The 27,908-nt window shown below is 45.0% G+C and overlaps 2 protein-coding genes across 9 annotated transcripts; both read left to right on the top strand.

Moving 5' to 3' along the window:
- The first annotated feature begins 6,632 nt into the window (after positions 1–6,632).
- Positions 6,633–8,865, top strand: atp5mc3a (ATP synthase membrane subunit c locus 3a). 2 transcript variants are annotated; one of them, XM_012836483.3, is made up of 5 exons: positions 6,633–6,731; positions 6,918–7,014; positions 7,964–8,038; positions 8,257–8,447; positions 8,552–8,865. In XM_012836483.3, the coding sequence occupies exons 2-5, from the start codon at positions 6,976–6,978 to the stop codon at positions 8,664–8,666; spliced, it is 420 nt and encodes a 139-aa protein (XP_012691937.1). In that variant the 5' UTR covers positions 6,633–6,731; positions 6,918–6,975; the 3' UTR covers positions 8,667–8,865. The 2 variants fall into 2 exon arrangements, with proteins under 2 accessions (XP_012691937.1, XP_031415207.1); XM_031559347.2 differs by having other exon boundaries at positions 6,725–6,808.
- A 389-nt stretch (positions 8,866–9,254) lies between these two features.
- On the top strand, positions 9,255–27,842 carry atf2 (activating transcription factor 2). 7 transcript variants are annotated; one of them, XM_031559315.2, is made up of 14 exons: positions 9,570–9,821; positions 10,160–10,191; positions 10,369–10,436; positions 10,532–10,628; positions 10,820–10,935; positions 11,031–11,156; positions 11,882–12,060; positions 12,437–12,551; positions 14,853–14,942; positions 17,009–17,044; positions 18,367–18,549; positions 19,043–19,249; positions 22,150–22,255; positions 25,595–27,842. In XM_031559315.2, exons 3-14 carry the CDS (start codon positions 10,389–10,391, stop codon positions 25,825–25,827), a joined length of 1,536 nt encoding a protein of 511 aa, XP_031415175.1. In that variant the 5' UTR covers positions 9,570–9,821; positions 10,160–10,191; positions 10,369–10,388; the 3' UTR covers positions 25,828–27,842. The 7 variants fall into 7 exon arrangements, with proteins under 7 accessions (XP_031415160.1, XP_031415191.1, XP_012691975.1 ...); XM_031559300.2 differs by lacking the exons at positions 9,570–9,821; positions 10,160–10,191 and adding an exon at positions 9,255–9,559; XM_031559331.2 differs by lacking the exons at positions 9,570–9,821; positions 10,160–10,191 and adding an exon at positions 9,255–9,559 and having other exon boundaries at positions 11,034–11,156.
- The last annotated feature ends 66 nt before the right edge of the window (positions 27,843–27,908 follow it).

Genomic DNA, 27,908 nt, shown 5'->3' on the forward strand with positions numbered 1-27,908 from the left:
TGGCTAAATGCTATGTGGGGATAGGTGATCCTGACAATCAGAAATTATGAGGCTGGAAATGCACTTTGATTGGTGTTTAATTTTTTGGGGGGCTGCTCGTTTGTCGTCAGGACAACAGCGGAGCGTGAGAGACAGAACCCATTTGCTGTGGAATTAATACTGACCCACACGGTGTTTCCTTGAGACATTTATTCTAATATGTATTTCATTGTAGAAATCACCTTTCCCCATCACAGGGATTGCATTCATTTATTTCTCATTACAGCTGAAAAGCTCATTCCTGGTTTTAATTTACAGGGGGGGAGTTGGTCCCCTCATATGTCTTCACAACCCGTGGTAACCATGTGTGAAGAACAACATGTGACATGTAGAGAGGTTTATTGTGATTCCGTTTAATCAGAATCATCCATATTAACCTGCCCTGCAGAATCATTTTCCCAACCATTTTGATTTCTATATTACTTGCACTGAACTTCAATAAGAAATAATAGCCTGAAAGATTGACTGGCACTCGCAGGTTTATAGGTCTGACAATTTAATACCTCAAAGGAGAACATTTGTTTCAAATCAGGACAAATAACTGAGGGATTTGAGCAAATGGGTGAAGGGTTCCCAGTGGAAGGTCAGGGCCACGGTAAACTCTCCCCCGGTGGCCCGACTCTAATCTGGAGGCAGGTGAGACCTCCCTCCTCTCAGAACAAAGAGGCATCAGGCGTACTTTCAAGGTGGGGCCAGCCCAGGTCAGCGCCGCTGTGAGTCTTAACAAAATGACAGATTAATGACATTGACTTGAGCCGATCTACTCTAGGCTGCCCACAATGTCAATTATGTCTGTCTCAGTGTAGACTGAGCAGGTCCTACTGGAGGGGCCTTGGGCTGGCTGAACACACACATGCAGGAAACAGATTAGTGACAGGCCAATAAAATGCCTTGATTGATTCAGCGTGATCTTTGCCAGATTGGTGCGTTTTTCACGAGGAGTGGTACCAGGCCGTGTAGACGTATGTGGTCACTTAACTAGCGGTATGTTTTAGTGGACACGTTGAGACAGGCACAAATCAAGATATCTTTTTATTTTTTATTTTGTAAGATTGCATGTCTGTCTTTGTATGTGTTTGTCTTATTTGTACTTTACCTTGACTAGCCTCTCAGAAAGCACAAAATCTCAGTGTTAAGGGGATATTTTTTAGCAGTAACATCTTGACAACTTAATTACATCTTGCTTTGCTGTCACTCATGGTCCTTTTATAGATTATCTCCCTACTAATGTTTTTCGCCACCTCTACACTCATAGCTTTTTCATGTCTGACCTGGCTCACAAGCACTTTGCCCCAAGGGTTATCTTTTATAGTGTGGCTGTGTTCCTCATAATTTGTTTACGAGTCAGCACTCACTTCATTTGTACATAATAGCTTTTAGTCAACTGGTTAAATTGCTTTTTACCAGTTAGGGTTAAACTTATATATTTTCTGCAGAGACAATGAATTTCTTTGACAGACTTTGCGGAACAGCCAGCCTGTGTTTGAAAACGAACAGACCTGGCTGTGGCTGTTTGCCCATGCTCATATCTTGGGAGAACAAAATTAATGTGTATTAATGGACCCTGTAAAAGCAACTAATTGAGCATTCCGGAACTTGCTGAGTTGGGCATCTGCTACTGACATACTGCAGCTCCAGGACCTACACCAGACCACCTTTACAAGCTCTCTGAACTGAGATGTAGGTCAGGCCATTAAAAACAGGAAAGGCTCCCTCACTGCATACTGACATGGCTACATAAGTGGCACCTGAGCTAGCCGGTGAGTGTTTTGTGAAAATATTCAGAGGATCCATAACGTGTGAGTTTCTGGCAAGGGGGGACTGGAGACAGCCATGAAAAATAGTTTGTTCTTTGCACGTGGGAGAGGAGAGTAAATTCTCACCAGATGTGTTGCCATCTTCACTGTGTTCTGTTTGAATACCCTCGCAAAGCTAACCAGTAAAACACTCGATGTCTGACTTTCCATGCGAGGAGCAGCTTAGCTAAATATACATAATTATTCATATAACGCATATTGTCTGTCCATCAACCCGTCTCTCCATATGTCTACTTAGATACTAGTGCTCTTATTCCCGTCTGTTTGAGGGGGCGGCATGCACATGCCTTTTATTGCTCACTGTGTGTGTTTGTGGGCGTGTGTGCACGTCTGTGTGTGTGTGTGGGCGTGTGTGCACGTGTGTGTGTGTGTGGGCGTGTGTGCACATGTGTGTGCTGGTATGTTCAGGTACCACAATGGAGAGAGAACAAAAAAAGTCAAGCGTGTTCCATTAAGGAGGCCCCACTCCTGGCTCTCTCTCTCTCTCCCCCCATCTCTCTCTCTTTCTCCCTCTCTCTTTCTTTCTCCTTTGCTTTTTTTTTTTTTAATCAGCTTCAGACGCCCGCTATTAAAGAGCCATAAGTGCACGGATTGTAAATCTTGGTGACCTTGAAGACGCCGAAGGAAGCGCACATCTGTAAAGCCATCATCGCTCGGCTGCCCCTGTCATCCACGCTCGCGCACACACAGCCGCTGACTGCCACGCCTGATGCTGAGCAGAAGTGGGATGGAGACGAGGGGAGGAGGGGGTGTCGGGGGGGGCAGCAGTTTGTAATCTTTATGAGAGTCAAGCCATGTTGTTCCCCCCTCCCCTCCTCTCTCTGCTCCGTGTAGCCCATTTGATACCAATCAAGGCAAATGAAGAAAACATTGAAGGCAATACATTTCGGAGCAAATTGAGGCAATTAGACACATGTTTTCCAGGTGATGAGAATTCAAGACTGCCCCCTTTTCAGGGTGACTTGGTTATCTTCATTTTTTTTACGGCCAACTTAATGAATTTACCACATTGATTGGCTTGATGATTCACCTGGTGATATTGCTATTATTATGCATGAGTATTTCTAGTTTGCAGTTAAGACACATTTTATAGCTCCCCTGGAGAAATCCTATGTCGATATCACCGAGGCCTGTCTCGCTCGCATCTCTCGTGATCCTTAAGGCTGATCTGCAGAACGCAAAGGCCTGGTTTAAAAAAAAAAAACTATGTGAAGGCATTATTTAGATACTGTAGATTATTGTGATTTGCAGTAAAGTGAGTTGAGAAAAACATTATTCCATCAATAGCAATGGATTTCATCTGCCAAGCGTTAGCCAAGCTCTTAATAGAGACCTGCGCGTGGTAGCAGACAGTCAAAATGTTCCAGGCATTTTATGGCAGGGTTGCGTCTTCATGTAATTTATATGGAGTGCATCCAGGCAAAATGTGTGAAATCAGAACCTTTTGGCCCTCTTTTATTTTTCCGTTATAAACATGCGTCAGGAAGCGAGTCTGTTTCTCTTGGCTCTGACTTCAGGCTTCACACCTTTTACTGCTTTTCCAGGCCAGCCCTGAGAGACGGAGGACTCTCTTGCAGGAGTGGGTGGGATGATGAAAAAGCACACAATGATGGTGCATAAACAGCTAATAAATGGCAATAACAAATGCTGTTGCCAAGTCCACCTCTGTTCTTTAGACGCGTTTTAATAACTTGCTGTTCTTAATGTTCTAATTTCACACGTATATTTCTGGCATGGGTCCACTGAAAATCCGAATGAGCTTTGGGTGTACTGAGGATTTTGTTTATATTAAACGTTACTCCCGATCCCCCCCATTTTCAGCCGCATGTCTGTAAACTATCTTGCTTCATCCCTATAGAGACACCATCAAATGTTTTTTATTTGCTTCCATTCATTTACAGCAGTAAGTTAGTCCGATAGCATTTAGCCCAGGCTTCATCCTTAGCCCATTTCTTCCTGATTTTCTGTGTACACTGTTTCGGTCTGCATGATGGCTGATGGTTCATCAGTTCAGTAAATATTCACCACACCACAACACAAGTTGAAAGATATTCATCAATCAGTTTAAGTGTTTAAGTGCGGATAAACATTTAGATCACTAGAAATACTGAATATGGAGGGAGATCAAATCTACCCTTATGCACAACAGACTCTGTATTAAAGCATTGTGCTTGTTTACTTGAGTCTTGCAGAGCTGTGAAGCCAGTGCCCAGTTAGACTTGATAGTGTCAGCATTTTCTTAGCTCGTAACCCCTTCCTGCATGCCAGTTGCAAAGAGATCAGTGTTATTATGGATTTATTGAGAAAATCAATTGCTTGAATAATAATGACCTTTAAATCTGTGAATCCTCTCAGACAAAGCATGGTCATGGAACAGGATGGCCTCCAGCTGGGTATGTGGACTGTGCCCTCTCCTTCTCTAACTTGCTGGTAGGGTAAAATACAAGCCAGGGTTGATTTATAGCCAAACACTCTACAAAAATGTGTGTCCCTCTCCGCTTATGTTGTGCAAGTCAAAAGAGTAAAGCGTGTTTGTTTACGACCTATGAAACTGTAACATTCATTTAAGTAGTCCTGGTTTATAAGGAACATCAATTTAGTATGTAAGCGTAAGGTATTGCAACACCCCACGTGCCAGCTGAAGATGTGGAGTTGTATTTTGAGAGGCTGCTTGTGGAGGCTTTGGAGAGGTTATTCTTACCTCTGCTGTCAGAATACCTTCTTTTCCAGGCTTGTCAGAAGTGCCAGTGAAGAGCTGTAAATGCCTTTTCCCCCTCTACTTAACAATTGCTAAACAACACTTTGCTCTCTCTCTCTCTCTCCCTCACACACTCACACACAGTGGAGGTGCCCACATTTCTGAGGCCTCTGTCAGGATGTGCTACAGGCACAAATTGTAATTCATAAAGGTTAAGGGGGTCAATGCCTTTTATTACGAGTCTGAGTGCATTCAGGTTGATGGGGCCGGCATGCAAATGGAATGTCTCCTGGTGTAATATGCAACATCGCAGATGTGTGCGCGTGTATGCGTATGTGTGTGTGTGTGTGCGCATATGTGTGTGTGTATGTGTGCGTGTGTGTGCGTGTGTGTGTGTGTGTGTGCATGTGTGTGTAGGGAGGAAGGATGGCAAAGTAGTGGGGGGTGTGCATGCTTCAGTGAGGGGAGGGAAGAGGCGAGTGTCAGGGGAGTAGATGGGCTGGATTCTCCTCACCTTCTGGAGCTGTGCAGGGCCCCCCTCCCACCACAGCAGTGCACTTAATTAGACACACAGACAGTGACCTCAGGTGGTTAAGGACCAGTTTAACAAACATCTCAGATATTTTCCTGTGCATGCCACTTCCATGTTTTTTCCCGGAAAAAAATGAATGTACCTATTTTCATTCATGTTTCTGCATAGTTCACATCCCATTTAAAACCTAGGCAGGCATTTTGACAATTCTAAAATCACCAGTCAAATAATGTATAATACATTTATAAAATAAAAAATTGGATTGATTTTTCTGCAAAACGTGCAAAAAAATTGCACTTTGCAAAGGGATGCAAACTGTGCTTTGTGTGTACATAAATAGGTGTTTACATGTAGTTGAGGGAGGGCTTAAAAACCCTTCGAGAGCAGTTGTAATAACCCCCTCTGCTGGTCAAGGATCAGCATCGTTTATCAAGACAATTTAATAGCATTATTAATATCATTACATGCCGTGTTATCCCTTATTTGGAATGATAAATATTAAAATCAGTAAATATGACTTTTATTACCAATAGTTTCAAAGTAGACCATATATTGTTATATGAATGTCAGTGAAAAAGTCCCGGCTGAATTTCTTTTTCTTAGTGAAAACCCTAATCAAGCACATTCACAAATACAGCATTGTTAAACAATGTGTAGCCTGTATCATAAACGCATTATATGTATTGCATGTATGTATATGTTATCTATGTGATACATGTATGTCTTCCTATCTGCTGTACCCAAAGCATTTAGACACTGTACCGGCTACTGAGCCTTTCGTGGATGCGAGTGCAGCGGCAGGAGTAGGCCTGGTCCCCTCATTTCCTCAGGGTGAGGGGGGTTTATGCCCTGCATTAGTGTGAGTGATTCAGCACAGTCTGTGTGAGATTGAGCGGCTATGACTTCATCCCCTTGGCGCACCTGCACCGATCATACCAGCAGAACCAGTGGGGGATGTCTCTGCCAGAACTACTGTGCGGTGAGGCGCACAACGCTCATTACCTTTGCCTTGTAGCCCCTCATGCTGGCAAGCCATTCATCAAGATTACAAATTCTGCTGGTGAACTGCTGCAGCTCCAGCCATAGAGAGAGACGCAGACAGCGCCTTGAGACATGTGCTGAGTGGGGCTCTGGTAAATTCATACCTCAACAGGTGCAGGGATACTGAATGGAGGAGCCTACAAAGTCATGGGCATGCCTGCAAAGGCAGGTATGTCCCATTCTGTTGCAGTATATATGTGGCAGCCGTAGAAACACAGGTTAGTATGTAGTGTGAAAGAACATAGTTTTAACTGAATGATCCAGAAATATGTGCTTCCACTGACATTGGACTGCAACAGCCTGAAATTTACCGACATATAGATCTGCTCACATATGTCTTAGAAGTTATTAAAACACTGTTAAAATCTCTAAAACATTTCATAGACAGTATTGCACAATACTTAATAAAACCAGTTGGCTAACTGCAACAAATGAATGGGTGAAATATTTATTAACATGTCACTAAATGTTCTATTTGGCTTAGACTGGTTCAATAAAGTTAGAACAAAATGACCTTGCCTTGCCGGTGCATCACCATCCGGGATTTTCTTATAAACGGGTTGACGCATGCGCAGAAACGGAAGTGGTTCGACCTCTGCTGTCGGTAAGTGCAATGGCGGTTGTGTAGAGAATTTGTAGCCTGACAATCCTATCTCATCCTACTCTCTACGTGATATTCTGGCATGTTTAAGACAAAAGCTCTTATTTAAAATGTGTTATTGTATTGATACACAGTCATTTTAAAGATTGTGCACAAATATTTCAACTGACCTATCGTTTGTCATTTCAGATATAGCTGGGCTGCTATCTAATCCACCAGAACAGCTTTTAATACCCTACACCCAAAAATGTATGCCTGTGCAAAATTCGTCTCCACGCCAGCCATGGTGAGTTGTTTCTACTTGTTACAACCAACTGATTTAAAACTTGGGTTTATGTCGTTCGTTTGTAGCTGGCCTGTTCTTGAACTTGGGAATTAATGCTAACGTTAGCTAGCTTGCAAGCTATTCGAGGGTAACTTTCATACCGACTAGTTAGCTACTGGTAACCTCCACTTTGCTAGGCTCTGTAATACTTAATATGACTGGTAATGTGCTTTAGGTGCACTAACACTACAGTAACGTTAACATACCATAAAGCTAATATATATAACCAAGTAAAACGTATGTCCTCGCTTGCTAACTTGGCTATATACCGTTAGCTAAGGTCAACCCCTTCAGGTAAGTTAACGTTGCCTGTCAAGCTAGCTGTAGCAGACCTGTAGTCTCCTAACCTTAAGATAGCTGGTCTGCAGACCCAGACTTTCAGTGGAAATAAATTGCAAACACTTTGTCTGCCAATAATACATTTGAAGTGTTGCCATTGTAACGTTGCAGATTAGGTTGTCTGAGGACATGGAATATACATTGCACACTCACAATGACCGCTTTGCTGTTAAATGTTAGCAGCTAGCTGACTTGCACAGCAGTGTTGTGTACTAGGAAGCTCACCTAAGTATACTCTTTGGATACATGCAGTACTCGTAGCAAATGGATTTCTCTAATCCCTGTCTGACTTTGTGGGATTGATCTTATTAATTAATGCTTTTGAGGTCACCTTTATCAATGTTTATGTCTGTGTCTGGTGGTAGTAGTGTTCATATTGGTAAAATCTTTTAACATTTATTATATTATGTTTGACAAGAAGATACTTTGCCCCTTGTCATGACCCTTTTATGTGGCGTTAACCTGTTGCTACTCGCCTACCTTTACTTGTACTCTTTGTAGACTGGGTTTGCTGAGCTGGACAAGTGAAGTAAAATTTTGTCTTGAATTAATTATTTGTGTTTCATTGTAGCTCCGTGCTGGCTCAAGGGCTCTCTACAGACCCCTCTCTGCTTCTGTCCTTTCCCGGCCAGAGGTCAACACAGAGGTGAGTGTCTGGCTGTTATTCTCTTTTAAATAAATGTCCTTGTGGGTTCACTGCATTGTTCTGTAGGTCAGTGTACTGTATTAATGCATATGTTGTAGTAGTGTTGCCACTGTGCTACTTTATTTATTTATTTTGGTCCTTGTAGATAGGAATTTTGACCAACTTTAAACTGTAGAAGTATCTTCCTTTTTTTAAAGTGAAGTTGTATGTCCCAACAGACCAGCTCAGCCCTCATGCCACAAAGCCCCCTGACCCAGGTAGCACTCCGTGGCTTCCAGACTAGTGCTGTGAGCAGGGATATTGATACTGCTGCTAAGTTCATTGGTGCTGGAGCAGCCACAGTCGGAGTGGCTGGATCTGGTGCTGGAATTGGAACCGTCTTTGGCAGTCTCATCATCGGATATGCCAGGCAAGTAGTCAGTCTTCAGCCTCTAAAGGAATGAGTTTAAAGATGTCTGTTTCTGTCTCGTTTGTGTTATCCAAATTACATTTCTGGATTCTGTCTTGTTACAGGAACCCTTCCTTGAAGCAGCAGCTCTTCTCCTATGCCATTCTGGGATTCGCCCTGTCTGAAGCTATGGGTCTTTTCTGTTTGATGGTCGCTTTCTTGATCTTGTTCGCCATGTAAAAACAAATCAAACAATGTGAACGCACTCTTAACTACAGTTGTAACTACATATTTTACTGTGGCTACCAAAATTGTCCCATGTTGGTGTCGAAATTGTACATTTTTTTCAGGTTGATATGACTGTACCAATAAGGAAAACACATGCATTGTACAAATGTAAGACATTACAGAATTAAAATGCATGTATTTCACTTGAAAATGAGGCAGTATTTTTTTTTTGGGAATTGTATTCCTCACAATCACATTGGGCTAAGAACCCCCTTATGAATGAGATTGTTTCAAAGATTAAAAAAACAGTTGGTTACATTCTCCAAGACATCTGGTGATACTTGCCCAAGTCATATAGTCACACTCTACAAGTCATTTGGGGATTAGGTGTGTTTGCAGGCTGTTGTGGGTCCATCCAAGTGTTGTCAAGGGATACACGAGTCGGCTGTAAGTAGATCGCAAGTGTTTGAAATCCAATACAGCACGCTTGCTTTTGTAAATTGCATCAAATAAATTTAGACATCAACTATGTACTGGTTCTAATGAACTCTTGTCTTTATTTACTGGCTATCCAGCAGTTAATGTGAGAGTGGAAGGTTCATGAAGTTTCATGTTTTTACAGTTCACATCACTTTACGGTAAACTACCAAAGCCAATACTTATAGTGTACATCTGCATGATCGGCTGTATTGGTACTGACGTCTCAATTAGGATGTACGAGTTGGTTTGCACAATAATAGTCATTTCTGTTTAAAGACCTACACGGATTGTAGCATTACCTGCCATTCTGGTTGGTTGCGAGGGACATGCGTAATTCTAATGACGTTTACGGAAGAGACACGATACTCGAACGCTCGCGAGAGTGTGGAGGCTTGGGATTTGGTTATCGAGGGTTGAGCCCGTGGGTAAGTGTCTGTATTAATTGGCACTATTAGTAAACAAAGACATCACCCACGCAGTCGGTATGAGTGGTGTCTAGTTGTAGAAACAGCAAAATTGTCAAATTCTAAGATATTGACATATCATCTCAGTAGTAGCTGAATTGGCTAATATGGCGACGGCGACTTAGCTAGCTTCATAGCTTCTCACCTCTAGTGAAAGAATGGGTGGTGAATCTAGCTTCGTAGCAATCTGAGGCTCTGGCTATTGAAGTGTGTAAACAACAAGGTGCACCGCATTGTTACTGTACGCATCAATGTTGTCAGAATTACACGATTAGGAAATATCGTCTAAGCGCTTTCGAAATATTTGTGTGATTCTCTAAACGTCCTTGTACAAAACCCTTAAATGTTTTAATGTTTGTTCGGCAAGTATTTAGGCTAACAACACAATAGTCGCTTGGCACAATTATGTGGTTGGCAGTCTGTTTTAACGATAATTTGACCTGTAGTTATCCTTGATACATTGATGAATGCTTTTATTTCTTCGTTGTGTCCCACTCTATCTGTGGAATTATGACTCTTGTTTTTGTTTGCAAACGATTGAACGATTACAAACGTATTTAGGAATGAACTTAGTGAAGGAAACCATCTGACAGGTAATGCTATTACCAACGTTACCCATCCAGTACTTTAGCCCCTCACAAAACTAACCATTGCTTTTTAACTTGCGTCAATGCACCATTAGACGTGGCGTTTGTTAAGCAGCCTTAGTAGTGAGTGTACCGACTGTTTCTGTGTGTTTCTGAGTTTTAATCAGTGTATCCTATTTTTAGGATACACGGAATTTCTGAATATGAGTGATGACAAACCTTTCCTATGTACTGCTCCTGGGTGTGGTCAGGTTGGTGTTAATCACATTTGATCTCTATATTTTCTGTTTCTTTTCATTTTGTATGTCAGCTCTCTAATATCACATGTGCTGTGTATTTCTATCAGCGCTTCACAAATGAAGATCACCTGGCTGTCCACAAACATAAACATGAGATGACCCTGAAGTTTGGTCCAGCAAGGAATGACAGTGTCATAGTTGCTGGTAAGTGTGGTGACTGGTAGCCAAATATCTTTGTAGAGATGAGCTAGTGAGGTAGCCAGATAACTTTGTTTTGTAAATTCTGAAACATACCAAAGACTAAATGCATTGCATTTTTTTGCTATCTCATAACTGCAACAATAGAAAACAGGCTTGTTTGCATCACTAATCTGTAATCGACTCATTTCAAACAGACCAAACTCCAACCCCCACCCGCTTTCTGAAGAACTGCGAAGAAGTCGGTCTGTTCAATGAGCTCGCAAGTCCTTTCGAGCATGACTTCAAAAAAGCAGAGGATGATATCAAAAAGGTAAGCACCTTGTCTCCCTCAAATGGGGGAAAGGTCAATATGCCATATGTTTCCTTTGAAATATTTGTTTAAATGTTTTCGATTGTGTTTATTAGCAGTTACCTTTGGATTTATCACCTCTTGCTACACCGGTTCGCAACAAAACCGAGGAGCCGTCATCTCTAGAGGCGCATCGAGACAGTCCATTACCACACCCTGAATCGACCACAAATGATGACAAGGTATAGGATCCTGCGATCCACTTCTAATAACATTGAGTTTGCTGTATTTTTTCCATGGAGTACCTTGTGGAATATTCTCCCCCATTGCATAGAATTTCCCCCTGAACCTTTGTTCAAATGCAAACAGGTGTATGTGCCTGCGTGTGTGTGTGTGTGTGTGTGTGTGTGTGTGTGTTTTCTTGGTAGAACACCCTTACCTTCTCATGACTGGAAGTTGTAGGTTTAAAAAAGAAAACAATACGTGTTAAAGCAATATGGGCAATATATCTGTTCAGGCCAATTTCTGCAGTTAATCCTTGCAACCACTGCTGTAATCCAAGGCATGGTTTATTACATGCTTGTAACGGTATGCCCCTGTGCAGCTAATAGCACACATTTCAGTTCAGTCATTACAGACTGCCTCCTCTGGTTAACCTGCTCAGAAACACTTTTACTCCCACACATACTGCAGTTTCAGATGCATATCTGCTGACTTAATGTAATGTCCAATATATCTCAAGTAGCCCACAGTCTATTTCATTATGTGAATAACATATTGTATCTTAATTATTCAAATGTGAAAAAGGACCATATTGCCCATACCTTTTGAAGAAACCAAGTCCATCAGTAGTAGAGTGTTCTAAGCTAAGTTCTTCATATTATTTTGAAACGGAGACAAGTTGTAAAAACAAGTGCAAATTTCTGAGTGAATTTGTAATAGCTAAGGTCTCGTGTGGTGTTTTCAGGAGGTTTCTTTGCAGCCGACCTCACTGCCAGCATCCACTATAGTCCGTCCTGCATCCCTTCAAGTCCCAAATGTACTTCTTGCAACCTCAGACGCTAGTGTTGTAATACAGCAAGCCCAACCATCGCCAACATCTAGCTCTGTTATTACTCAAGTCCCGTCCACTAATAGGCCAATAGTGTAAGTAACTCTAAAATGTTACTGTTTTTTGTTCCCACATTTGGTTGATCAGTTACTTTTTTTTTTAGCTTTGGTGCTTTTCATAAGTTCTTGTAAGTTGCCTTTGTCTTTCAGTTATTAGTCTGCCTTAAACGTGGTCAGTTTCCACCTCTTGTTTTGCCTCCATTTTTTAATTTGATTTCCCACATTGTTTTCTTGATTTGGTCTTGGTAGTATTTACCCTCTAGGTGACTTTTACTTTCTCATGTTTGTTCTCAGTGCTGTTTGGCATGATCGCGACTGCAATCACATAAATATTACATTAATTTGCTGTATTTCATGATGACGGTCATGCGGATTCTGCTGATGTAACCATGTTTTCCCCTTCTCCCTCCAGTCCCGTGTCTGCCACTTTTCCTGTACTCTTACAGCTCCCCAATGGGCAGACAATGCCAGTTGCCATCCCAGCATCCATTGCAAACCCAAGTGTACATATTCCAACTGCCATCCCTGTAAGTGTACTCCAGTCGTTCTTTTCTGTGCTCTTTGTGTATCAGTTTCTGTTTCAGATAGGATTTTTTGTACTTTCTGCATTGCATTGTGGGATTTCCGAGATTAGGATCCCCTGAAAGTGGTCGCAAATTCAAAAAAAAATTAAGTCAGTAAATGTTAGCTTTGAAGTTTTCAGTTTCATCTAAACCACCCTTCTATCGAGTTGGTCATAGTGATGGGTTTCATCTGGAATGTTTGCATATTGAAAAAGGAAGTTTATGACAGGAATTGAAGCAGATTCACAAACTCCAACCTTTTGAAGCAGTATTTATCCTTCATAAAAAGTGCAAGGATATTAAGAAGGTCAGTGCATGAAGACAATGTTGTTTGCATGCTGGTTGAAAATAAACCAAAACAAAACATATCAGATTTCAACATTTGCCTCCTATCTGTTGCCCCGACAACACTACATCCTCCAGTAAACCGTAAATAAGCCTGCTTAGCATGAGTGAGTTAGAAGATGGTGACCTTATATCTTGGCCTAGGATGAAACGGGTAAGCAGAACAAAACATTTCATAGACCCTTTGAGAATGTGACAGTGACCGCTGTTGTAGCAAAGGGTTCTTTAAATAAATGAGCTTTTGCAGTGCCTCGTGCTGTAACCAAGTGAAGAACGATAAAAAGGGACAGAAAATCATAATACAATTTATGTTCGCTGTATAATAGCATGCAAGGAGCTACCTTTTACGAAATGTACTTCTTACCTTTGGATGATGGAAAAGAAGAGCTGGGATGTTTTGCACATCATGGAAACAAATGTTTTGCACATTATCATTTGGCATTTACCAAAAGATATTGGCCCCTGATTTATTTGAGGCGCCACTGTCTCCTGGATGTCATTATTTTGTCTTGAGGCCACATGCGGTGTCACCTCAATCTTCTCGCTTTGCATCAGATCCTCCTTGAAAGTATTGAACGCTCTCGTGCTAAAAGAGTTGTGAAGGACATTCGCTCCGTCTCTTTGGAAAAGGATCAACAGTGCGCTCAAAGTCACTTACTTAATAAGGGGGCGGCTTTAGAGTTATGGACGGCGCGAGTGTGATCATCCTTATCCTTAATACGATCACGTTCCCGTGATTTGTCTCTGCCACATTTCAGCATTTACGCTTCCAGGGGACAGACCTGCTATTTACTGCGTTGGCAGCGGCGACTTGGCTCGCGGTGGCTAGTGGGAGAAAATGTGCAAACTAATGGGCCTTAGAAAAGAGCAGCTGTATGTCACCGCGGCAGAGGCTTGCGAGTCGTCCAAATGATCGCAGGCCTCCGCTGCTGCACAGCCCTGTGGTACATGTCCTTGTATGTTATGGCTTTAGCTGGGCTTTGTAGGACTGCATATTCCAATAAATCAGAGCGTTTGTTTGTGCTCAGGGTAGCGTGTTTATCTCAGCGAGGCGCGGTGATCTGATGTAGCCTTGGCAGGGGGATGTAGTGCTGACAGGCTTGCCGTGGTGATGGTAGCAGTATGTTAAGGCCTCACTGCTTCGGGTCGTCTGGGCGGGCCACTGATTATCATTTGCCAGAGGCCTGAGCAGGGTGTAGTCTTCCATTGTGCCGTTAAGGGGCTGATGTTTTTTTTCTGTGCCATTTCTCTCAATCAGGTGCCTTCTTCTTATCTCTCTTTAGCTCTTTTTTCCCCCCGTCTCAATTTCCTATCATTTTTATCCCCCTTACACTCCCGATCTCTATCCCTCTCCCTCCTTCCTTTGCTCTCTCTATCCCTCTCCCTTTCTCTCTATCCCTCTCCCTCGCTCTCTCTATCCCTCTCCCTTTCTCTCGCTATCCCTCTCCCTTTCTCTCTCTATCCCTCTCCCTCCCTCCCTCCCTCCCTCGCTCTCTCTATCCCTCTCCCTCTCCCTCGCTCTCTCTATCTCTCTCCCTCCCTCTCTCATTGTTGGCATATCAGAGCCGGCGGTGCTCTGGCCTATCTGGTTGTGCCCCTCTCCCTCCATAGCCGCTCTCTGTCCATATGCTCAGCGCCCAGGCAGACAGGAGTGTTCATTAGCGTGCGTGGTGCATCTCCATGTGGTGCTTCCTCCACCCAATAACAGTCCATCCAGCCTAATGAGCCTGAGATATGATTCAGTCTTAGGCATGCTGGGTGTGTGTTTGTGTGTGTCTGTGTGTGTGTGTGTGTGTGTGTGTGTGTGTGTGTGTGTGTAGGGGCAGGATGGGATTAGGAGTGGCCATCTCTTGTGGAGAGGCAGATTCATTTTCCCTGTGTTTTTCTCTCCCCCTCCCCGTGCCGCTTCTGTGCTGTCAGCTTGTCAGACCCGTCACCGTAGTGCCTAACGTCCCCGGGATCCCAGGACCCTCCTCACCTCCTCAACCCGTCCAATCAGAAGCTAAGATGGTAATTTTGCTCTCCTTTATGCCTCACTGCTCACACCCTTTCTTTATTTTCAATCCATCTGCACACATTATTTTAACAATCCTTCCTAGGTGATGTTCAGGTATTGTTTGTAATGTGAAGTGGACATTTTGTGTGATGTGCTCCCCCCCCAAACCAAAAACATTTTTTTCCACTACAGGTCATTATTTCCACCAAGCCACTAGAGGGAGCAATTTTTGTTTGTTTATACAGTGAGAGACAAAAGAATAATTCACAAAAAATAAACATGCGTCCTTCTCTGTACTTGCGTTCCCATAGACCTGTGAAACGTCATCATTTACAGTCGAGGGACTGTTCCAATTCAAATTTCGCATCTAGCCAGTTATAGATCAAATACCTGAAAGTGTTCTGGCTTTGTGGGAACTACTTCCACTATAACTACAAACTCCTACAGTTATTTCCCACCATTGTCCCTTTCATAGACACACAGCGTGAATATATCATTTCTTTTTGATATTTCAATTCCTATATATATTTCTAATTAAAAAGGAAAAAAAGGCAATTTGGTGTATTATATTATATTATGTATGTTATTTTATTGTAAATATCAGGAAAGATAAAGGTGAAAATGCAGGGTAGACTCCTAGGCTCCGCGCTGATCTGTGACGGTCAAGAACGCTGCGGTCACAAATGCAGATTGAGCATTCTGCATCCTTCTGTCCTGCTGAACTTCCAAGTCCAAACTCCCAAGAACAGTCTATACTTGACGTACTCCATATTGAGAAACGCCCTCTGTGTTTTCTTCAAGAATGACACTACTTGTGTAAAATTGAGTTATGTCTCCAAGGGGTATTAGTTAAGAGATATCCATAACAATACTGCCATTTTAAGGTGTGTGTCAACCAGTCCTAAAGAAATTAGCTTAACTGATCCATATAGCGCAGGGAATAGTTCTACAAATCTATCCGACTGCATATAATCCCTGTTGCATGAATATCAGGGTGTACTGTCATTGAGGGTTATTCTAATATCAGGGCTCTGTAGATTCCATGTTTAAAATCATTGCTGCAGCATCCTTGCCTTGGCTGTGAATGTGCAGTCAGATGCGCATAGCCTTTATGGCACTGAGTGCTGTGGCTGACGGTCCGGTAACGGCGAGTGAGGGGTGAGAATATGGAGCGCTGCAGCGTGGTCCAGTGGCACGGTGATGAAGCACGTACCACAGAAGCCGTAAGCGCTCGCAGCATGCTGCTCTGGTGAAGATTAGCAGGTAAACCGGCGGCAGGAGGAGGGGGCCTGAAGTGTGTGTGTGTGTGGGGGGTTGTTTGGTTCAGTGGGGGTGATGGGCTGATGTGTGATTGGGGGAGGGGATGGGATGGGGAGATACAGAAATGACAAATGCATAGACAGCAACATGCTCAGCAGGCCGTCGCCAGGGCCAACTAGAGAAGGAGTGGGGTGGGGTGTTCACCCGGCCCGGCCGAGGGCAGTTTGGCACGTGCTCAGAACGGCACAGTAAGTCAGCCTCGCCCTGCATGGAACCTTTTGTTCAGCAGAATCCTCTTTGACCTGCGCTCCTCCTCCGCATCTCTACGCCTACACACACGCACACGCACACACACACACACACACACACACACACACACACACACACACACACACACACAAGCATCCACACCGCACTCTGCTCATCAGCAAACACCTAATGAGCCCGCGTCAAGAAAACAGCTCCCCCCCCCTCCTCGTCCGTCCGCCCGCCAAGCCATCCCACCCACCTCCCCACACACACACACAAACACACACACACACACACACACACACACACCCCCTTTCTCTCCCCAGACACGGAGACGGCGCTTTACAAGGACTGATGATGCTGCAAAGACCACAATAATGATAATTAACTTGCTGAATTTAAAAGATTATGCTGTTAATTAGTTGCAAAATAAAGATAAGTAATATAGTAGCAGATGGTTGAATAACACCCCTGAGATGGAGGGTTATTACGCTGATGAGGTTTCCGTGGCAGATATGAAATATGAATCCGACTGCTTTCTCCCCATTTCCCTTGCATGGGCCCATTCCAGGAGAATAATATCTGCTCTCCGCCAGAAGAAGCTCTGGTAGGGTATTACACGATAAACTAATTTGCTAGACAGATTGGCCTGGCAGAGGTAGCTGTTGTAAAGACGAAAGTGCCCCACCACCACCACCCCACCCCACCCCCATCCCACGGTGTTCTCCCCCCACCTTCATGTAAATGAACTCTCTCTCTCTCTCTCTCGCTCTCTCTCTCTCTCTCTCTCTCTCTGTTCATTTTGTTCAGGGGCTGGGCTTGTTCACCTCTGTGCTCGTCTATTCATTACTCTTCACTCTCTGTTTTGTTTTGGCATGGAACAGCAAGCTGTCATCCTTCAGCATCATCCCTTACGCACGTGAAATATGTTTGTACACGCCCGCATGTGTATCTGCGTGTGTGTCTCTGTGACCGTGTGTGTTTGTGTGTGTGTTGGCGGTGTCAGTGTTGACATTGTTGTTAGACAGTGATCGCCGCGCTGACAGACGCACGGGGACGCGGCGGCGCTGCCGGGCCACCGTGCGCGTGGTTCGCTGAGGCCCGAGAGGCCCGCGAGTTTTCCCTGACAAGTGGAAATCATGGGCTCCTTGGGGAGATGGGAAATTAGCCATGACAGCCATTAGTCTGATCGGCACGTATCGCAAGGAAGCATCTGCTCTCCGTTGTCTTCATCCCCGTCCTAAAAAAAACGGACCGTTTTCATCTTTACCTTTTTCATCCCTTCCTCAGAAGGTCACTTGTTTCATCCATCATCCCATGCATGCAGCAGTCTCTCCTTTACATGGCTGCACGAGTGAGCTCCTTTACATGGCTGCACAAGTGAGCTGTTACAGCTTACACTGACTTGCTGATCTCTTGTGCTGGTCCACTCCTCTTGCGTAGTCTTTGTTCTCTTTACAACAAAAAAATAATCTTTGTTCTGTTTTTCTTCTTCTTCTCCTCTCTCTCCTACCCTCTCTCCCCTCTCCTACCCTCTCCCCTCTCCTACCCTCTCTCCTCTCCTACCCTCTCCCCTCTCCTACCCTCTCTCTCCTCTCCTACCCTCTCTCCCCTCTCCTACCCTCTCTCCTCTCCTACCCTCTCTCCTCTCCTACCCTCTCTTCTCTCTCCTACCCTCTCCTACCCTCTCTTCTCTCTCCTACCCTCTATCCCCTCTCCTACCCTCTCCTCTCCTACCCTCTCCCTCCTCTCCTACCCTCTCATACCCTCTATCCTCTCTCCTACCCTCTATCCCCTCTCCTACCCTCTCCTCTCCTACCCTCTCCCTCCTCTCCTACCCTCTCCTACCCTCTATCCTCTCTCCTACCCTCTCTCCTCTCCTACCCTCTCGCTCCTCTCCTCTCCTCTCCTCTCCTCTCCTTGCTCTAGAAACTGAAAGCGGCCCTCAGCCAGCAGCTCCCTCAGGTAACCAATGGAGAGGCGGCTGGCGGCGACGTCCTGAACTGTGGGGCGAGCCTCACCCCATCCACAGCCCCTTCAACCCCGGCCCCGCCAGAGGAGCCCTGCCCCCAGACACTGCAGCAGCCAGCCACCTCCACCACAGAGACCCCCGTAAACACCCTACTCATACACACACACACACACACACACATACACATACATATATATATATATATATATATATATAAAGATAGATAGATAGAGAGAGAGAGATTTCTTTAAAAATATGTCCGTTAACATAGACTCAAACCAACATTGTCATGCTTTAAGTGAGGTAATCTATTCAGGTGTTCAGCGTCTTTCAGGTAGTTCTATCAAATGTGCTTGATTAACAATGAAGTAGACCACCTCATACCAGGTGGCTGATCATGTGAAGATGTCTGCCTTTTGAAGATTATCTACACATTTGCCCCTCTGTTTGAGGCCTCCAGTACACCTCCTGAGAACTTATTTTCATGGATAATGTACTGCACATTTAGCACACTTTAGCACAGTGTTTCGGTTTGCATTGCTGTGAAGGAATAGCACTCTGAGTACACACTAGATGAGTAGATTTGGTCGAGTCCTCCGCTTCTCACCTGCGTCGCTGCTCTGGTTCCTCCAGGCATCTCCGGCGCCTCCCGCCCAGCACACGCCCAGCACAGGCGGCCGCCGGCGCCGCTCCACCAACGAGGACCCCGACGAGAAGCGCCGCAAGTTCCTGGAGCGCAACCGCGCCGCCGCCTCCCGCTGCCGGCAGAAGAGGAAGGTGTGGGTGCAGTCGCTGGAGAAGAAGGCCGACGACATGAACTCCATGAATGGCCAGCTGCAGGTAGGCCCTGAGTCCCTGAGCCACTTCCACACTCTCAAAACCACAACAGGAAACAAGCCTTTATGCACACACCTGTACTAGCCTAGTAGAGCATATTTATCACGACCTCTACAGCGTGTTACTGTCCAGAAACTGCACCTCAGACTCAATTTCTTTGCCAAATTTGCAGCCCCATAGGATGTGTGCGCGCTTGTGTGTATATATACATGTAACAGTGAGGACAGCGGGTGGCGTGCGTCATTGGCTAATGCAGTGATGAAGTCGTTAATAGCGATTAAGAAATGTGTCAGCGTGACAGCGGAGCCCCATGCGTTGAGGCTCCCCCTGCATCGACACGTCCCTGTCAATAAAGACATACACTCCAGATGTCAGTGCTGCGTGAGCGTGTCCACACCCCACACCCCCTCCGAGCACCCCCCAACAGCACCACGCACCACTCCGATCCATTACCCGTCGTCTTCGTCTCCTCAATGGCCTCCCGAAAACACATCTCCTGGGGAGGAGTCGTTGTCTCCAGCCCTTCATTTCCGCAGGAAAGCAATTAGGACGCAACGCTGACAAGTTCGAAACAGTTCACGTAACCGTTGTCTCCGTGCTGATGTGCTCGCGAGGCCCAGGGTGCACTGCGTCGACGTTCCAGACAATTTAATGAGATGTGCTGTTTATTTGCGCGCTTGTCTTATCTGCTCTGGTAGGGAGAAAAAAACCGAAGCAGTGGGTATGAGGGAGGGGGGGGGGGGGGGGGAGGAGGGGGGGTCGATTGGGTGTTCAACGGGAGTGGGGGCGAGGGAGGGGGGGGGGGGGGGGGGAGGAGGGAGAGCTATTAATATGTGATGGAAAAACAGGCGGCGGCTGATGAGCTCGATGTAAGCCACTAAGGGTTAAATGAATGCAGGCAGATGAAGGTGGAAAGAGAGAGAGAGATGGAGATGGAGGGAGAGAGAGAGAGATGGAGATGGAGGGAGAGACAGGGAGAGAGGGGGAGAGAGGGGGAGGGGACGGCAGCCCGAGGGTGTGGAGAGCGGAGCTGTTAACTGTGAAGAACGGAACAACTCAGGGCGAAAATTGAATGTCAGAGAATGAAAGTGTTCTTTATATGAAGGCATTAATCAGTGGTGCTGCTTTTTTTTTTTCCTCTCCTCCTCCTCCTCTTCTTTTTTTTTTTTGGTAATAACTCCCATGCTGCCACGTTGGCCTAGCTGATCAGTGGAGTGGGCCTTAATGATGCACGATTACTTTAACATCATCCTTAAGCGGCTTTTTAATGAGTCAGAGCCAGCAGGCATGTTGGCTGGAAGGCAGGGCTCTCGTCTGAAGAGGGTAGGCGCTCACTCTCCTTCCACCAACCCCGCACTCGCTCACTAAAAGTTTGAGACCGAGTTGTGTTGTTGAGTTGCCGTCAGCGGCCTGCCCTGTGTCTTGCTTTGGTGGGGGAAGATACTCTCGTCATCACCACTCTCTCTACTCCCGTCTCCAGTTGTGCCGTTTCACACGAAGGCGTTGAGCGTTTGTTAGTGGGGTAGTGAAAGTCTGCCTATGCGCCCACTCCTAGATAACTCCATCATCTCTGAAAAACACTATTCCCCCTGTCAGGTAGCTCCCGTACACAGTGCTGAAGCTATAATTAGCTGACTGCATGGGAGCCCTGGTGGATGGCGAGAGGTCCGCCCCTAGCCTCCTCGCGTTGCCTGTATAATTGTATTGTGTTGGAGTGTCATTGTAAACCCAGTGGGTTGTTTCTTTTACACGCTGCACCTGTATAACTGGAAAGTGGTGTGCCAGGGCAAGAGAGGGAAAGAGAGAGAAAGAGAGGGAGAGAGGGGAGGAAAAATGAGGTGAAATGAAAAACGGCTCCACAAAAGTGGCGCTGCGTGCTGTAATGGGACATGGCAGCGAGCGCAGTGCGGAGATATGTAGGGCTCCGCCAGCTGTGTTTAAATCTGTTTCACAACAGCCCCGGCTCGCCAAGACCAGCTAGGCCAAACAGATGGAATCACATAAATTGGCCGCTTTTAGACTAATAGATTAAGCTGCCGTAGTCCTCCCAGCAAAAAAAAAAAAAAAAAAACAAGGGAAGAAGAGACAGAGAGAAAAAAGAGAGAGTGAGGGAGTAGAGGAGAGCAGAAAAGAGTTTAAATCTGCCATAGGGTGCGTTGGGCTGGGCTGGGGGCTGTGGACTGCTCTAAATCCAGTGGAAGTCACCTTCAGTGTGATGTGCCCTCTCTTTAGCACATGCAGAAGGGCTGGCTCCCGCGGGGGCTGTAACGACAAGGGAGTGTAAATCTCAGCAGAATCCACAAAGTTGTGCTGACAGTAGGAAGAGCTCACCTCTGACAAATGTGTTGGTCGGCGGCCATTAAAGGACCATGATTATGGCGCGCGAACAACTTAATTGAAAAAGTGCGGCCGTACTTTATCTCCGTGTCATCTGTTCTGCTGTTACACCGCAGCAGTGCCGTGTCCCTTGTGTTTTTAGCGTTTTGTTTTCTTGGGTACAAACAGGTGAGCACTTAACAGGGGTGCGTGTGGAACACCAGAGGAGAACTCACCACAGAGGTGTATCAGATTCACACCAAGATAACCTGGCCTCCTGCCACCTGTGCAGATTAGAATACATCCCACAAGTCTTACAGTTTGACTACATTTGCATAGGTTTACATAGTTAAAAAAATAAACTTTCGTGAAAAGTATTGATTTATTTATCCTGTGCCTATGACGACGCTCTAAGTTCAACTGGTCACAAGTTAATTCTTCAGTTTGCGAAAAAAAACTTTAGTGTGGTCATGTGGAAAGATCCACATGTTGCCTCTGTGCCTAGTAAAACATTGAGATCTCATTTGTGTAAACCGTGTGTGTGTGTGTGTGTGTGTGTGTGTGTTTGTCTGTGTATTTTCCTCCAGAGTGAAGTCACCCTGCTGAGAAATGAAGTAGCTCACTTGAAGCAGCTCCTCCTGGCTCATAAAGATTGCCCTGTAACAGCCATGCAGAAGAAGTCTGGCTATCACTGTGAGTAATGTTCCATTATCCACAGCCCTGGGCTCTTACTGAAATCCATCCAAAATGAGGCCGGCCAACCGCTAGAGGGACAAACCACTCTCCATCTCCACTCTCTCGCTCGCTCTCTGCTCCTCTCTCTCTCTCTCTCCTTCGTCCAGCTCATTTGCTGCTATCTCTCTTCTTGTTCTTTCTCCTCACTCTCTCTCTGTCTGTCTCTCTCTCTCTCTCTCTCTCTCTCCCTCTTTCTCTCACTCTCTCTTTCTCTGCGGCTGATCTGAAGGCTAACTGACTGAGCAGTGAGATGTCCTGTGCTTCTGCCTTTTAGAGAAGAGAGCTAAAAGTTTAAGGGGAGTACAGATGTATGCTCTCAGGCCCTGGGGGCTTAATTAAAGGTCTGATAGAGGTTGATAGGGGAGACGGGACTGCCATTAATGCAAGGCTGTCAGCTCAAGTGCGATCTGCAGAAATACCTCACCATTCGAATTTGACTTGAAGCCCATCAACGCCTTTAGACAGACTCTGTGAAAACACGAATGAGTTTCGTGGGGATGAACTTGGACACGTTGATGAAACCCTGTGATGATCCTGCCTTTCCCTTTTGTCTGCCTTGGGGGGGGGGGGGGCGTGGAGGATGGCGTGTTGTACGTATTGTTAATGTCCCCAGTGCTGAGAATGCAGTTGAAGGAGACTGTAATTGAGAGTCATCTTCGGTTGTTATCCTTTAATGATCTGTCTTTGAGACGGGCAAATCTGTGGACGCCTGTCTTCCATATGCACCCACTTCATATCAATTACTGTTGTCAGGGGAACAGGGGAGGTGGTTGTCTGGCGTTGGGCATGCAGACACGGTGGCAGCTCCTCAGGTGCTTGTTGTAAAAGTTAATGGCTGGCAGTTTAAGGCGAAAGTATGCGTAAGCAGTTTTCTGCCTCAAACGCCCCCATACTTTTTTTTATTCTGTTCCCCCAAATATTCCAGAGCAGTGCTGTTTGGGGTGTTCTGATGTGGCTTTTAGAGCTCTTACAGTTCTGTCCCTTCAGCTCTGTTCTCCTCTCCAGGCGGATCGCAGGGCTCCACGCAGACACATTTGCCTGCTGCCCACGTCTGCCAGTGACTTGTATTGACAATGATGGCATGCAAAATGAGTCCATTATAGCTCTGCACTTGACAGGATCAACTCTCTTCTTCTATTCTCTTTCTCCGATTCTGTCTTTTCTCTCTCTCTCTCCTCTCTCTCCCTCCCTCTCTCTCTCTCTCTCTCTCCCTCCTCCTTCTCTCTCAGAGAGGTGGCGTCGCAGCCGGCACAGTTCATTATGTGTCTCTATTGTTAACGGAAGAGGGAAAGTGACACGCTTCATGCACATTAGAGGACTGATGGCTTCCTGGCTGTATTGAGTTGTCAGGCGGCAGACTCATTTTCTGTTGTCTGTTTTTTTTTTTGCTGCTTTTAAGGTGGGGTGGTGTTTGAAATGAATGGGGCCATCCTTTATGCCGGCGCAGTAGGGATGTGTTGGAGACCTCTGCGAGAGGTTGTCTGTCAGAGCCTCCCCTGATGTAATGAAACAAGGGCTCTCTGCTCCAAAAAAATATGTGCCATTCAGCCACCTCTCTGTTCCAGAGCGGTAAACAACCAGCGTCCGGCATTTATGATCCCCCCCAACACCACCAACACCACACAAAAAAAATAGATAAATAAAAGAAAGAAAGAGAAATGGCGGTTATCTACCTTCAAAAGATGTCTCCCGGAGCAACATGCATCCTGTGTAATGCCATAATGTATTTGGGGGAATTTGTCTGCGTAAAGGCCTCAGCCATCCGTCTGTGTTTGAGCGGAGGGTCCGGGGCCAGGCAAGTCGCTTACTCTGCGCTCTCCGCCCCTCAGAAGCGCTGGTCTCTGGGGCCCGGGGGGGTCCTGCCTGCTGTCTGTTAACTCTTTTAATGATTGAGCTGAGCCGCAGCTATGGCAGGTGGGAGAAAATTACCCAGCCTGCCCTACAAACAAGCCGGGCCACGCTTGCTCTTGGCAGCCCCGGCTCTCCATCTGCTAGCTAGGAGAAATCCAGATTTTCGTAGGGGGTGAAAAAAAGACAGACAGAGAAAGAACGAAGGAGAGAAAGAAAGCATCAGAAAGAGATGCCACGGCAGCATGGTAGAACTGTGTCTGATAACACATAATGCTTACACACACATTCCACTCAGGCCTTTGCCTAATACCACCTGAGGTAATTATGTCCATTTTAGTGTGTGGAATCCAAATAGGGAAAAATACTTGACTGATTCACGTGCAGATGACCTTATGGAGGGCTGGAGAAATGGAGGGGAAATTTATGGCCCTTTGACACAGGCTTGTTCTTAGCCACTCAACAGAAGCCAGGCAGTACACATGCCCTGGAGAGGCAGTGTGAGCAGAAGGCCCTTTTAAAACGGGGCCACGGCTTGTCTTTATGGCAAATCCCATATTCCACAATCGGTATCTCCCATTCTCAAATACCAAACCTGAGTATTAATTACCTGCTGCCATTTGCACTGACTCCATATCATTAGCAATATTAATTATCAAAGTGGTTCACATTCCTTTTACGAGTCAGAGCATGGGAGAGGTTTTTTTTCTCTCGGTTTTTTTCCCCCTCTCTCTCCCCACCCCTTCATCAGGATCCAATTAATTCAATGCAACTGCCTAACAGCTGGTGGCATTTCGACTCTGAGTCTTGCCTACTCTCCGGTGTGAGCATCATTAAAATCAGGTGCTGTAATCATCTGTCGCTGCAGTAGTTGGCAAGGTAGCAAAAAACAAATGGGAGCGCAGGGGAGGGGCGCGCAGCCCAGCCGAACGCCACAGAGTGTAATGTGCCCTTATGATGTTGGTTTAAATTGACATTGTAACTTTAATTAAAGGTTATAAGGCACTCGTTGGGATTTAACTGGATCCTTTGTGCTCATCATTCCCCGCGTAGCGGCGCTGGCTTTGACCTGGACTTTAAAAAAAAAAAATCCACAGGCAAAGTTGGAGACTGAGCGTGTTCAATTTGTGCTGCAAGTGCATGCACACACACACACACACACACACACACACACACACACACACACACACACACACACACACACACACACACACACACACGTACTGTATTAAGATATCTCTTTGTGTGTACAGTATGTAGGCCCTATGCCCTGCAGTGTTGCTTTGAGAACCAACCCCTAATTGCCATGGGGAATGATCAAGAGTTTTGGCAACAGTGTTTTGATGAGCTGAGTTTTGAGAGTACTAATTGCCATGGCTAACATGTTTCCGTCCTCACCCTGCTCTGTCTGTCTGTCTGTCTGTCTGTCTGTCTGTCTGTCTGTCTCAGCTGCGGAGAAGGAGGACAGCTGTGAGGACATGTCCGTACCGGGCAGCCCCCAGAACGAAGCCATTCAGCACAGCTCCGTCAGCACGTCCAATGGGGTGACCACCTCGGCCGCTGCTCCCGCCCCCGAGGCCACCCCCGGCCCGGCCCCCGCCCCCGCAGACCAGAGCACAGAGGAGACCCAGCCACAGGTGGGCGGGGCCCCCAGCACCCAGTCCCAGCCCTCAGGGAGCTGATCGCACGGACCGTCACACAGTGCTTTCCCAGCAGCCACACTAAGCCGAGGGGACAGGACACACACACCCACCCACCCTCCTCCTCCTCCTCATCCTCCTCCTCCTCCTCCTCTTCCTCCTCCACGGCTCTTCTGTCTGGAGAACATTTGTGCTTCTTTTCATCCCCATCTCTCCTCTTTTCATTCTGTCTGATTTCTTGATAAAAAAAAAAAAAAACAAGAGTTGGTAAAGATGCAAAAGAGGGAGGGCACTTTACAGATTGTGTGAATATGGAACTGATTGTTGTTGTTTATGTTTACTCTATTTATTATGCGATTTCTACATATCTCTCTAAAGCACAGAACTCCTGGAGAGCTGGAAGGGTTCTGGGTTTGTTGTGATGACCGAATCAGTGTGTGTTGATGACAAGACCCTCTTAACCAAAGTGTGTTGTCAAGTCATTTAGGTTTGTGTTGTCTTATTTGTTTGTTTTGTTTATTTGTTTGTTTTCTTTAAAACCATCTCTCCTGAGTACTATCTGAAGGTTTAAAGACATAAGGAGCAGTCACTTTTTATTTCTTTGCCTTTGTTCCATTTTGCACACAACGAGAGATAAAGGGTTTGTTTACCTTAGTGTTTAACTGTTCACACGTTAAGTACTGGCAGCTTTTAGACATATATTTGATTACCTGTCTTATTATAAACTTAAGTGGTGGAATTTGAACTGACATTTAGATAATTTTATCTTTTTGTTGTAAGTGGGTAGTTTGGCTACTCCAAGTGGCATATCTGTGGTTTGAATGTTTGAAAGTAACCTCCATATGTAAACACTTGTCTTAAGGAGGGACTTTTGGGGTAGAAATTTCCGTGTTCAAGCGCAGTGCTTTGACCAACATTCCATTTGTAGATTGTTGCAGAAGCAGTGATTGTAGGACTATAATACACTCTTCATCTTTCTGGCTTCTCTTTGATGTGCCATTAATGTGCCATTCATTTTTCACCAAGGATGATTTGCATCTTAAGGTTTGCAAAACAGCTGTATAATATTGTTTATAATTTAGTTTTTTTTTTTTCTTGAGGATTTTCATGTACAAAGTTACTTGGAATGGGACATAATCATGAATTCCTTCAATACTATTTCTGCTTACTGACAAGTGACTGTCTGATGCTTTGGTGTGTGGTCTGTTGGAACAAATTGAAAGAAAACATTTGCTCTTTCTTGCTCATTTTAGTTGTTTAAAAAAAAAAAAGAGAGACAAAAATACATTTTTGGAAACATTGTAAATGGCATCATTAATGATACATTGTATGTGATCCTTCCAGATGTTATGTACATGGTTTGTATTAGCGTCTTAAGATTAAGCTTTATTATTTTTATGAAGTGGAGAAGAAAATCACTTTGTTTGTTTGTCCCTGGAAGACATTCAGAAATATTTAAAATGTGGATGACGGGACAAGACGCTGCTCTACCAATGTTAGGAGGGAAAAAAAACATTAGGAAACATATGTATGTTTAACTTCCACTACTTACTACTGCAATTAAGCATAGCGACAATTATGAATTAAGTGTAGGCTCCGAGGCATAGCATCATACTCTTTGAAATCCACTTGCCTTCTCTTTAAAGATGCATTGGCTTACTACTGTGTAGTTCTACGAGACATTGATACATTTGTTCTCCTTTTAAATATTCTCTGTTTGGAATTTGTTTTAGTTTTTTTATTAGTTTAAGAAATCATTTGTACTGTCACTGTTATGTGCTTATCTGCATGACTTAATGATTCTCTGAGAGAATTAGACCAATATTTAAAATCATGTCTCAGATATTTGCAGTTGAACTTGGCGTTACACCTTCTGTTGGAGCCAGGGTGTCCCAGATGTATGAAGGGTCCTTGACTTTGTTAAGCCCTGGCTCAACTACATGAAACAGGATGTGATATTATTGTGTTGGCAGTAAACCTGTAACTTGTGAAAGTTATGTATAAAGTACCATAAATTAATAAAATGTTGTAATAAATCTTTTAATTTATCTTTAAAAGCAGTCATAATTTCATTAATATCAGCAGTGCCGTGCCTTTCTCTGACACCAGATGTCCTCTACATC

Source organism: Clupea harengus, chromosome 2, assembly GCF_900700415.2.
Source record: "Clupea harengus chromosome 2, Ch_v2.0.2, whole genome shotgun sequence".
Taxonomy (NCBI): Eukaryota; Metazoa; Chordata; class Actinopteri; order Clupeiformes; family Clupeidae; genus Clupea; species Clupea harengus.